We start from the raw sequence: 12,976 nt of genomic DNA on the forward strand, positions 1-12,976 counted from the left end.
TTGATACTTGTGATGGTCTCCACCACTGTTACCATTTCCTTCCAGTTAATCTGGCAAGGATTTGGGAGAAAACCCTATTTCATATTTTTATTTTTTCTCTCCTTGAGGCAAGTGTGATATCTTGCCACAGTGGCAAGACATAAATTCTGATAAGTGGCGATAAGACATAAATTCCAGGAGAGTTGCTGCTTCCAGTTTGCAAAACTGGCTTCTCCTTTGGCTTCTTCTTTGGCTTCCAGTTTGCAGAACTGGCTTCTCCTTTGGCTTCTCCTTTGGCTTCTCCTTTGGCTTCCAGTTTGCAGAACTGGCTTCTCCTTTTGCTTCCAGTTTGCAGAACTGGCTTCTCCTTTGGCTTCCTTAAACCCTGCAGTGGCAACCAGCCTGTTTATGCTTTCTTAACATATTGCTGCAAAACTCTTGGAGTTGTTTTTGCAGCCTTGATTATTGATGGCCTAGCTTTCTGCAGCCCCACATGTTGACATTGGGATGTTAACATTGCCTTCCAGTTAATCTGGCAAGGATTTGGGAGAAAACCTATTTCATATTTTTATCTTTCTCTCCTTGTGGCAAGGACGATATCAAAGTGGCGACAAGACATAAATTCCGGGCGGGTCACCCTGCACACATCTCCAACTCCTGGAGCAGTTTCTAGCGATGCTGATGGGAATTCCACCCTGTTTTCTTGCAGCCCCTGCACGTGGTGTGCCCTGAGCAGTACACACAGCCCCCTCCCACGCAGTCCCACCGCACGGACCTGATGATCGACTGCCAGCCCCCGGCCATGTCCTACCGCCGCGCCGAGGTGCTCACGCTGCCCTACAAGCGCCGCTACGAGAAGATCGAGATCATGCCTGATGTGAGTCCTGCAGGGCACAGGCATGGTGGGGGGTTCCTGCTCACACAGCCAGATTCCAGCTCAGCAGCCTCTGGGAAGGCGTGGGATGGCAGAGCTGTTGTGGTTGGGAAAAGTCTTTAGGGCATCATTTGAGCTGTCAGCCAGCACCACCGCTGTGGTTGGCCTTGAGTGCCACTTCCAGGGGTGGGGATTCCTGCACCTTCCTTCCCATGAGGGAGTTGTTCCTAATATCCAACCTAAACCTCCTCTGGTGCTACTTGAGGCTGTTTCCTCTCATCCTGTCTCTGTTCCCTGGGAGCAGAGCTCAACTTCCCCTGGCTGTCCCCTCCTGTCAGGGAGTTGTGCAGAGCCACAAGGTCCCCCCTGAGCCTCCTTTTCTCCAGGCTGAGCCGCTTTCCCAGCTCCCTCAGTTGTTCCTGGTCCTCCAGCCCCTTCCCCAGCTCCGTTCCCTTCCCTGGACAGCTCCAGCCCCTCAATGTCCTTGTCTTGAAGGACCCAGAAGTGTCCTCAGGACTGGAGGTGCAGCCTCAGAACTAAAAGTATTTGTCCCTAAGATGTCTTGTGGCTGGAATTTACAGTTGACTCTCATCATGTAAAGCACATTCTGTCAACTGGAGAGCTAGGAGAGAACCACTTTTGAGAGATAATTTCACTCTATAAACTAATGGGAGCTAAAAAAACCCCATTGGTTGGCTGAGAGAGCTGTTCAGCCTGGAGGAGACTTCAGAGCCCCTTCCAGTGCCTAAAGGGACTCCAGGAGAGCAGGAGAGGGACTTGGGATAAGTCATGGAGGGACAGGACACAGGAGGGACAGGCTTCCCACTGGGAAAGGGGAAATTAGGGTGGGATCTTGGGAAGGAATTCCTGGCTGGGAGGGTGGGGAGGGGCTGGGCTGGAATTTCCAGAGAAGCTGTGGCTGCCTCTGGATCCCGGGAAGTGTCCAAGGCCAGGCTGGAGCACCCTGGGCCAGTGGAAGGTGTCAGGATTGGAGTGGGATGAGCTTCAAGGTTCCTTCCAACCCAAACCATTCCATGATTCTGTGAGCAGGCAAAAACTGTGTTCAGGTGAGTTGTCCTTTGCAAGAAAATCCCATCCCACAAGACAAACAGTGATCTCTGCCATGTGTGAAGTAACCAGCCACCTCCAGTTTCAATATGAGGAAGTTTTGGGCAGAGCAGTTTGGATTAGTGCCCCAGGACCATGGAAAGGATCCAGAGAATCCAGAGTCAGCACCCAGGAGTTGTCTTTCTCCTTCCCCAAACTCACCTGCTGTTAGAAATACCCTTCCCATTAAGGATCAGTTTTCAGTCATGATAAAGAAGCAATGAAAAGGCTTATTTGTACTCCAACAATTTCCATAAATGGTTAATTCCTACAGGCTGCAGGAGCCCAGCAGGTTAATGGATTGCTTGTAGCCATCTAAAATGTGGATTACTTATCCCCACAACATCTATTAATGATTTATTAACCCCATAAGTCAAATCCAAATGTACCCATATTGCCAAGGGTGACCCATATTCTGACAGACATGAGCTTAAAATATTTTTTTGACAATCCAATCAGCACAAATGTGTCCTTGGATCAAAGGAGGCAGTGGCTTTTTGCAAACAGGCATTACTGCCCTTTAAAGACTGGAATATTGAGTGACTTTTCATTGGAGTGTAGAAGGAGGAAGCATCCTTTAGGTGAACCAAATATGAAGTGCAGAATTGGGACCCACCCAGTAACAAATCCCTCAGCCAGCCCACAACACCCACTGCCACCATTTCACACCATTTCTGTGAGGAGCCTGCCCAGCCCACTGCTTGGAGACAAGGAGAGGGCTTCAATTACAAAATATGCTTGGCTGCAGCTCCATCTTGGCATGTATATTTAATTGTTTGGGAAATTTACATATTTATTGGATCCTGTTAAACCTAAGACTGGTGAAACTTGGCTTCAATTCACCAGCATGAAACCAATCCTGAGTTCAGAGTGCAGGGAGCCAGCCTGGGGCTCACTGATTATTCAAATCCCACTGAGGCTTTGGGTTTCCACCTAAACTCTGAGGTGGAGCCTTTGTGTGAGAGCCTGTCCCTTGTGTCAGCCTCTGAGGGGACTGGATTCCAGCTCTCCTGCACTTCCCAAAGCTGCTGGGAGGGAGGATGCTCTGCAGGGAATGTGGCATCACCAACCTGGGAAAAGCAGCTGGTTTCTATTGCATTCCCTTTAACTTGGAGAGGTCCAGCAGAAATCTGAAGAAAGGAAAGAAATGGCCTTTTTTTCCCCTCCCTTAACAACAAAAATCCAATTATATTCACACAACAGATTTCCTAATTTCAGAGCTATCCATGCTCAGGGAGGAGAAATATCTTGTGATTGACCATATCCAGGGATTCTTCAGGCTGATTGCTCAGCCTGGGAAGGCTCTGGAGTGACCTTTCAGCACCTGAAGGGGACTCCAGGAAAGCTGGGGAGGAACTTTGGACAAGGGCTGGAGTGCCAGGACAAGGGGGAATAGATCCCATTGCCACAGGGCAGGGTTGGATGGGATATTGGGGATAAAATCTTCCCTGTGAGGGTGGGGAGGCCCTGGAATAGAATTCCCAGAGAAGTTGTGGTTGCCCCTGGATTCCTGGAAGTGACCAAAGCCAGGCTGGATGGGGCTTGGAGCAACTTGGGATAGTGGAAGGTGTCCCTGCCCATGGCAGGGGGTGGCACTGGGTGAGATTTAAGGTTCCTCCCAACCCAATCCATTCTGGGATTTCCCTGGTTCCAAAGTTGCTCTTCACAACTCGTTACAAATCTGCTTGGTCTGTGGCGATGCTCCTGAAACGACTCCTGAGAGCAAGGCTGTGCTTCAGGACTGTTAACAGGATGCCATTCCCCAGCTCCAAGACATGCAAATCATCCTCCAAAAAAAGGATCTTGCTCCTTCTTTTTAAGGGAACTACATGGTCCTGGTAAAAAATGGATACAGCTTCCCCTTCTGCTGAGTGGGTTGTGCAAGACAGATTTCAGACATGATGGATGGGGCTCCCTGGTGTGGGAGTATTTGCTGCTTAATGTTCCTTTTTCAGTAGTTTGGGGTTTCTGAATATAGGAATTTCTGTACTGCAAGGAAAGGGCATTTGTTTAATATGGGCTCCCACCAGCCCTGGGGTTCTGTGCAGGCTCAAGTGGCAATTGAAAAGGGCATTTTATAGCTCCTAGAAACCTTGCAGTGGCTTGTTATTTGTCAAAACCATGTTAGCCTGAAATGGAATGATGAAATCCACCCTGGAAAAACCAGTAATTGCTAGATGTGCTGCAGGGCTGGGATTTGTGTGTGAAGTAAACCTGAAAGTCTCATGAAAGAGTGGCTGCTGCAGTGAAATCCTGACCAGGGCCCCCTCCTGACATCCCCAGTCCCTTTCCCAACTCAAAGTTCTGCCTGGATTCTTCCAGCTTTTGAAAACCAAAGGGTTGGCTCAGCATGGCTCCACTCAGTGCAGTCTGATGCCATGGTGGAGTGAAATTTCCTTCCCCAAACTTGCAGTGATTCAGATCCTGGCCTGTCAGACTAATGGAAATTTACTTTTTTACTGCTGGACCTTGTCTATATTTCAATCACTTCAGCAAGGAGCAAAGGCAGGTCAGGCAGGCCTGTTGTATGATAATGAGATTTACACTCACAGCAGCTTTTGTTTGGAGAGAGTTTTTAACAATCCCAAGGCATCAGGCTGGAATGGCTCTTCCAGGGATTGTGCAAACCTTTACACTTTAAATAATTTCTTCTCCGCGTCTGCCTTTCACTTAAAAAAAAAAAAAATTATAAAAAAAGACTGCTTCCTGGAAATTGGTTAGGCATTGTCTGCTCACAGGAGAAAGATGGGAAAATGGAAAACACCTTCTGGAGCAAACAGATAAAATTAAACAGTAGTGTCTGAGCAAATAAAGTGCCTCCAGTTTAATTACAGCTGAACAATGGTGCGGATCACTCGGTGCCTGCAGCTGACACTTCACTCAGGGCTCTGTGCTCTTCAAAGACTCCATTTTGTGTTCTTCAGGACACAGCCCAGTCAGGAGAGTGTCAGTGTACAAGGCACAGCCTGACAGCAAGTGAAATTATCAGAAAATACTGCGGAGAAGAATTAGCAAAACAGCCATCATAATTATGGAGGTTTCATCTTGACTCCTTTTCCTGACTTTTACCTGACCTTTCCAACTTCCTTCTGTGTTTCAGGGACTAAGGAGTTTCGAATTCTGTCCTTCTTCCCACCCTCAGCTCATTTTGGTGACCCCACATTATCCAGTCTCTGACCTCTGTGTTCCTTTTTCCCTGACTATTCCCCCTGGGTTCAGTGTGCTGTAGCCTCACAAGAAGTAAGTGAAATACAGCCTGTTTAAATGAAATAGAACCTGTTTAAATGAAATAGAACCTGCTGAAGTGAAATAAAACCTGTTTGCTTCTGCTGCTCAGCCCTGCCCCAGCTCCCAGAGTCTCTCTCTGAGCTGGATCTCACCTTTTGACATTCCACCAAAAATGTTCTTTCCCAGCTTTTACCAACTTTCTCACACAAAGCCAGAACCAGTGCTGATAAATCCCCCTGATTTACATCAGCAGAGCTCAGTGCAGCCTTTATTTTCTCCTTAGAAATGTCTCCCGCCTCACTCTGGTGTCTCTTCTCTCCTGGCCATTCAGCCTGAGAGAGTTCTCCTCCCTCCTCCTCTCTTTTTTGTGCTTGGAATGCGTTATCCTTCATTTCCTTTGCTTTTGTTTTTTGTGTTTTTTTTTTGTTTTTTTTTTGTTTTTTTTTTTTTTTTTTTTTTTTTTTTTTTTTTTTTTTTTTTGTTGCTGTACCTTTTCTGTGGTTGGTCTTACCCACAGGTTGTCCTGTTTAGTCAGGTGGAACTCAGATCTGCTTTTCTGCTTCCAGCCTGCCTTTGCCTGCCTGTATTAGTGTCTAGGTTTGTTTTTCCTTTCATTTTTGATGGCTGGCTGTAAGATAACACTTTCCTAGGCAGGCACTCAGCTCTCTCTTCCCAGTCAGCTTCAACAACAACATCCCATCCTGACTTGACATTCTGACCCATAAAATGGTTACTATATTTTGAATATTTTGATTTATGCAGCTTTTATGTCTTTCAAATGACTCATCTCTTGCATCTGCAAGCTTTACTGCCTTTACTTTGAAGATATTTCATGTCCTTGCTTCTCCTACCTGTCATTTTTCATTCAAATCCAAGCCTAATTTCTGCTTCTGCTGGTTCTGTTTTCCACCATCCTTTTTTAAGTTCCTCAAACAACTGTTCCCTGCCTGCTCCCAGGCTCCTGGAGAAGAGCTTCATTAAACAGCCATAAATCTCCTTCATTGCACTCCTTAAATATCCCTTAAACTGCTTTTTTGGCACAGGATTGGCAAAAGCAGTGGTTACAGTTAGTGCTGAGTGGTTAGAGTGAGTTCTGGTGCTTGGAATCCCACCCAGAATTATTCCCTGGTGGTTGGCTGATGTCTCTGGTTTGGGGACAAGGGTTTGGGGACAAGGGTCCTCCTGCTGATCTGGAGCCCTGGTCCAGTAGCTGCACGTGGAATATGCCCATGGAAAAGAAGAGCTTTAATTGCTCAAAACTGCAGACTGCACCTCAGGCTTTTTTATTTTTTCACTGGATGAAAAAAGTTGGTCTCTGTGGAAGCCCAAAGCCAAGATCTGGGCTTTTGCAAGTGATAGCAAAACCTTTAGATATTCATGGTATGATTCTTTATCCACTGAAGTTAATGAGACCTTAAAATCTGCTCCAGAGAGAGCTGTGGGAGACCCCCAGCGAGTGACAGCTCTGTGAAGTTGGGGGTAACTCAGCAGCTGAATTTAAACCCTTGGATTGTGTCAAATGTGAGGCTGAAAGCCCAACAGCACCTGCCTCAGATCACCCACTAATGATCCCACAGATGCCCTTCATTTCTGGGCTGTTCTCTGCTGGAAAAACCTTTGGTCCTTTAGGTCTCTGATGCAAAATTCCCCAATTTCCATCCTGCTTGCAGTGTTTCTGTGCCTTGTTCCCTGTGCCTGCTGCTCACAAATCCACAGGTACATTTCAATTCCCCTTTCACCCCTTGTGTTTGATCCCTCATTTTTTGTCACTCTGAAGGATCTGAAATTGCAGAATTCCTGCTCTTGGCCCCTGGTTTAGCTGGGGCTGTAAAACCAAGGATGGATCTGTTGGAGACTCCTCCTGTGTCTGGCTACAAGGGCCTGGCCATCAGAGCTCCTGGTACTTCAAGAATTAATAAATTAGTAATTAAAATACTTTAAAAATTCAAGGTTGAGAGGAGGCAAGGAAGTAAGAGGTGAGGGAAATTATCCTTCTCTCCTCAGACCACCATCCAAATTTAAGTGACATGGCAAAGACCATGGTTTTCATTCTGCTTACAGTACTGACTCCTCAGATCCTCCCTGCTTGTGAAAAGGCTGCTGCACAGCCTTGAAGCAATTTTTGTCCTACTAAAGATGCTTTCCTGCACCTAGAAACTGGATTTGGTGTGTGTGAGGAGCAGGGGAGTGGAGGGATGGAGGATGGGGCAGGTTCTCCATTCAGGTTTTGCTGAGGAGTGGTTACAATAAAAATCTCTGCAGGTGTGACCTCCAGGGCTTTCTCTGAACTCAGGCAGATTTTAAAATCCTTGGGCTTCTCTAGTAATTGGCAGGAGATTTTTTTTTTTTGTCCCATACAAATTCCATCCTATTCAGGGATCTGAGTGGGAATTGCTTCATACCCAGCAAGCTCCAAGGCTGTATTCCATCATTCCCACCTAGAAATGGAAGTGCCCTCAGGGCTCACGTGGCCAGAACCCAGCTGCAGTTACCAACAGTGTTTATAATGTGCCTCCAAAAAATGTAAGACTTGAAATTGCAGAGACTTTTGCCCCTGCTGTTCTCAATAGATGCTGTTCAAGCCCCCACTGTCTCTGATGGCCAAAAACATCCTAATTTCCAGCCTACACATATTCACTGCTGGCCTGCACACATTTATTCCTAACATCATGTTTGGGCATAAATACATTTTCCCTTTTGTTGGTATTTTCCCTGTGGTGTTTATGTAGAATAATCAAATTCTCCCTTTGGCTTTCTTTTTTGCCAGGCTAAACAAGCCAAGGTATTTCATTTTCCCTTACAAGACAGCTCCTCCTGCCTTATTTTACCCTTCAGAATCTCTTACTTGAACTGAAATTACCCACAATTTACAAGTAGTTCAGATGAAATCTTGCCAGGCCCAATGTAAAGTGTGATAGCTCATCTCAGAGAGAATTACCTGATACTTTCTGGGCTTGCATTTAGCTTTTTCATGGCCATGTCACATTTGTGACTCTCTTGGGATGGACTAATAAACCTGAACCCTTGAGCTCTGTCCTTTGCAGCAGCTGCCAGCCCACAGCAGAAATTCTCAGTATTAGCCCCATCCTTGGCCTTCATTTTGCGCCATTGAATTTCATCTTGGTTTTCTCATCCAATTCTTGTCTTTGAGTTTTTCCTCTCTCACAGCCTGGTCCTGTTTTCTGTTCAAGGTGCCCTACAAACTTCAGTGGGACCTTCTGAACACTCCTCCTCATTCTGTGCTGAGGTCATTAATAAAAACTGGGAGTTTCATTAATGGCCCTTCAGGAATTGCAGCAGCAGCCCAGGAGTTCCCTGGGAATCTCTTTCCTTTAACCAGAGCTTTCTCCACCTCAGGACTGCCAGAGGAATCCACAGTCTGGGGTTTCCCATCTGCTTCTCTGGTTTAATCCCACCTTTCATGCAGAGATCCCACATTTATGCATTTGAAAATTTGAGTTTGAAAATCTGGAAACCACATTTAATGATGTAAATACCCAGCAGGGCCCCTTTCTAAATACACATGCTATAATCTAATGTACACATCAGTGATTTCAGATCCTGCAGTTTCAGGGGATTTTAACTGCTGGTCACTTTGCTGAGCTCCTGCTTGTTCTCCATATCCAGCTCACCTCACTCAGCCCAAACTTTGCCTCTCCCTGCTGGGTCAGCCTTCCTGCACCCTCTCCAGTGTAAGCCAGAGGTGAAAAGGGAAAAGGGAGGAGCCTGGGGAGGTGTCCCAAAAATCTAAGAAATTACTGGAACTGGGATGTTAAAATACTGTTTTACATCCAGCATGTCTGTCCCTGGGAGAATCCTCCAGAGAACCAAGACCATGTGTGCTGGAAGTCTGGTCCTTCCCTGATGTTATTCACTGATTATTCAGCCTCATTTTATTTTTACTGTGAAGCTTCAGGTCCCATCCTCAGGGGTTGTTCAGCCCCTCATTGCCAACAAGAGGATTTTTGGCTGGTGACTGAAGACAACTTAAACCTGGGGAGAGTTGTCCCCATTGAAGTCTTCAGGAGAGTTTTAAGAGTGACTTAACCCACGTTGTTCTTTATCAACATCTGTAGTTTAGCCAACAGCCAGTGTTTGTGCTCACAGGGTGTGTGTCAAATCCTCTTTTGGGGTGGAAAATGCAACCCTTCAGGAAAGAAGGGTAAAAATATTTCATGGTAAAAATTCATGGTAAAAATATCTTTCCTCTGCTTTAGCATGGGCAGACAGCTCTGATCACCGGAGGAGAACATCCCCAGCTAAAAACTGAAATACTGCACACATCCCCCCCAGATTTCTCCTAAGGCAGTCCAAGTGCTCATCCATGGGCAGGGGACTGATTAATGTGCTGTTAGATCTCAGTGTCCCTGCTTTGGTGGCTTTCCTGGTGCCAGCATGTGACACTGGGCTCGGGATAATGACTGGAAGGAAGACTCATTTATTCCTGCTTGGTGGGGGGCTTTTCAATCTCACACACAAAGGCACAACAAGAGCCAGCCACTGCAAGTTGGACAAATTCAACCTTGAAATGAGACACGGCTTCCTGGCTGCCAGGAGAATTAAAGTTTGAAACCATTTGTGAGGGGAAACAGTGGAGTTGCCATAGCTTGGAGTTCAGACAAGACTTGCTGCCTCTGTGAAAAGGATTTCTTTAATGCAGCATTCTGGAGGAGTTCTGTGATTTGTGTTTGCAGGAGGTCACTTGAAAGGAGTGGAGCAGTGCTGCCTGGCCTTGGTGGGTGAATTACTGGATGTGATTAAATGACCTTTTTGCTTTGGGTCACTGAGTTTCTGTAATAAAAGGATTGGCTGCCACATGGAGAGGGCTGTGAGCTGGGGAGGAAATCAAAATGAATGCCTGTCCTACTGTCCTTCTGACTGTAAAGAATCCAGGTGTTGCTATTTAGCCTGTTTAAAACCTGCAGAAATGTTAATAGCAAAATACTTCAGTGGCAGGAGAAGACTTTGGTTCCAAGCCACTCCCTGTTCTTTAAGGATCTTTCTCTTCACAGGATTTGTCATTTTGCTCTCCATCAGAGCCTGGTTTGTATTGATCCTCCTCAGGAAGGTGGTTGGAATGGAAAGTGCCTTCAACCACTGGGAAGGCAGCAGAACTCCCTGCTGCAAGTGCTGCTGTGTTTAGAGCCCAGGAGAAATCTGAAGCAATGATTGTCATTATATTTTCATTCTCTTTGCCTTCAACAACAGACCATAAAGGCTGTATTCAAATTGCCTGCTTTAAAGATCTTGAACCGAGTCCCAGAGTAACAGTGAGCTGAATTGCCCCATCAAGTTTGGATTTCTAGGATTCACCACAGCTGAATACAGACAGAATTCAGGGATTTTTAATGTAGCCTGTGTTTTTCCAACACACCAACTGCTTTATGCCAAAGAGCTGTTCTAAAAATGTTCCTGCAGCTTTAACAGTGGCAGGTGAGATTTGCAGAACTTATTGAAAGAACTTTGCCCCCATCCAGCCAACAGAAAAACTCTCTCAGTGCTTTCATGGCAAAAGGACTGGGCATCCTGGCACCTTCAATTCCCTTGGAGGGGAAAAGGGAATCATTTCCTCCATTCATGAGCACTGTTTTCTGTAGAATTCCTTTGGAAAAGTGGCTGGAAGAGGTTCTTCCCAACTGGCCAACTTCCTCTGGTCTCAGCAGGTGCAGCACTGCCCACTCCAGGCACTGCCAGCAGTGTTAGATCCAAGCTCCAAGCCAAAACTAGATTTTATGTCTTTCAGGGAAGAATTACATAAAAAGGCAGTGAAGAGGGTTTTGTGCAGCATTGTTGGAATAATTTCAAACTAGTCAACAGTGGGTTGATTGAAAACATTGGGGTTTTAAGGACAAATAGTTCTTATTCCAGATATTCTGCAGCCAGGGACTGAAAGTAAACTCACTGATTTTTCATTGTCCATCAGCATCACAAACATAATAATGCTGGATTAGACCACGAGTTTTACTAACTAAAATTATTCATGAAGCAATTGTCTTTTCACACAAGGGTTCTTTGTGTTTATTATGGTTTTTGAGACCAGCCCTGGTTCCTGCAAACCTCGTGCTGCTCTGCTCATGGTGTGAAATCCGTAATTTTGGGAGCTGGAAGGAGGCTGGGCAGGTCCGAGGAGCTCTCAGTCTATCCGTGGCTTTGTGTTTACAGTTCATTAGCCCATGTTTAAAAATACCACACTGCCAATTTATCTCACAGCTGGGTTCATGCACATTTTGAGCTGATCACTTGCTGAACAAAATCTCCTTTTGCTTCAGCTTGCAGATTCCCTCGTGCCCTTGGAGATCAAGCCTGGTATTTCCTTGGCAACAGTTTCTGCTGTGCTGCATACTAAGGACAACAAACACGTGCTGCAGGTACAGTCTGATGGGGAATGGAGAAAAATATCCTTACTCTGGCTTTTCCTGCCATCCAGGACCCCTCCTGCAGCTCCTTCCCACTGGGGCAGAGCCCTTGGCAGAGGCTTTGCCCTGGCATGTGCAGGTGAGGAATTACACCCAGAGCAGGGAGTGGGATGCAAATAAATCTCTCTGCCCTCTTTTCCTTGGCCATGTGCCTGGCTGAGATGAATGGGGAAGTGAGATAATTCCTGAAGAGAGGCTACAGATCATCCTGCTGTCTTCCACAGTCAGGAGCAGCATCAGTCAAACCTCTCAGGACCAAGGGTTAGAGAGATGACCTGGGACATCAGGCTGGGGAAGGGAGACCATCTGCCCTCAGTTTCCCTGGAGGCTGTACACCTCTACTCTCCCTTCCTGCCACCCCCTTCAGGCTGGCACTGAAATTCCTGGCATGAGTGCTCTGCAGGAGGAGGTGATGTCCAGGGACCTGCCCTGGTCCCCTTTCTCTCAGAGCCATGAGCCTGCAGGGCCTCACTGAGCAACCCTTCCCACACTGGGCAGCAGAGCTGGCTGGGCCCAGGACACTTGGGGAGACAGCCCAGTGTGCAAATGTCAGGGATATGAAGGTTGGTGAGGGTTTCTGTCAGAGCACAGCAGACAGGCTGCCCCTCTCTTCCCAAGCTGCTTCCCTGGAAACCCTCAGCAGCTCTGGGAGCCTTGAAGTGCTGCAATGGAATTAGTCTGAGGCTGCTGTTTTTCATTTTCTCTCTTCTCCACTCATTCCTGCTGCCAAATAAACTTAGACCTGGGCTTAAAATGCCAGAGTCCTCATAAATGGCTGGAGCTAAGCCATGTTCTCATTCCCTGAGTAGCTGCTCTCTCTGAATTTGCCTGTTTCCCAACCTGTTGCATCCTTTAGAGTGGGAAATCTGCCTGTTTCCCAACCTGTTGCATCCTTTAGAGTGGGAAATCTGCCTGTTTCCCAACCTGTTGTATCCTTATTTTTTTCCTTCTCATCCATCAGCTCCCTCCAAAACCTCCCCAGCCTCCTGCCAGCAAGAAGAGGAAGCGGGTGAGTGATGATGTGCCCGAGTGCAAATCTCTGAAGCCTCTGCTGAGTGGCTCCATCCCCATGGACCAGTTCGTGCAGACTCTGGAGAAGGTGAGGAGTCTTTGGTGGCAGGTGAGATTCCAGCAGACTTCTGCACATCTCAGAGGTGCTGCTCTGGTAGCAAAGAGGGGGGGAATCATTTTAGTGCAGCTTGAAATGGAGAAAGGCCAGTGAGTTGCTAAAGTGCTCCAGGGTGTCCCTGCAGTTCAGAATAGAGGGAATTGTTCCCTGTGGAGCTTTGTCCTGCTGTGCAGGGTTCATGTCAGTGATCCCCTCCCGTTTCCCATGGAAGCAGAGCTTTTGGGTGGATGATTTGCCTCACAG

The 12,976-nt window shown here is 46.8% G+C and overlaps 1 protein-coding gene across 1 annotated transcript in view; it reads left to right on the forward strand.

Moving 5' to 3' along the window:
- The window catches only part of INTS9 (integrator complex subunit 9), a 60,676-nt gene that overhangs the window by 45,814 nt on the left and 1,886 nt on the right, over nucleotides 1–12,976 (forward strand). The window contains exons 14-16 of the mRNA XM_071447915.1: nucleotides 689–856; nucleotides 11,458–11,556; nucleotides 12,566–12,703. Of these exons, the coding sequence (XP_071304016.1) occupies nucleotides 689–856; nucleotides 11,458–11,556; nucleotides 12,566–12,703 (405 nt within the window). The remainder of the gene's footprint in view (nucleotides 1–688; nucleotides 857–11,457; nucleotides 11,557–12,565; nucleotides 12,704–12,976) is intronic.

This window comes from Agelaius tricolor, unplaced genomic scaffold (genome assembly GCF_023055355.1).
Source record: "Agelaius tricolor isolate 1412-34295 unplaced genomic scaffold, bAgeTri1.0.p SCAF_1, whole genome shotgun sequence".
In the NCBI taxonomy this organism is placed as follows: domain Eukaryota; kingdom Metazoa; phylum Chordata; class Aves; order Passeriformes; family Icteridae; genus Agelaius; species Agelaius tricolor.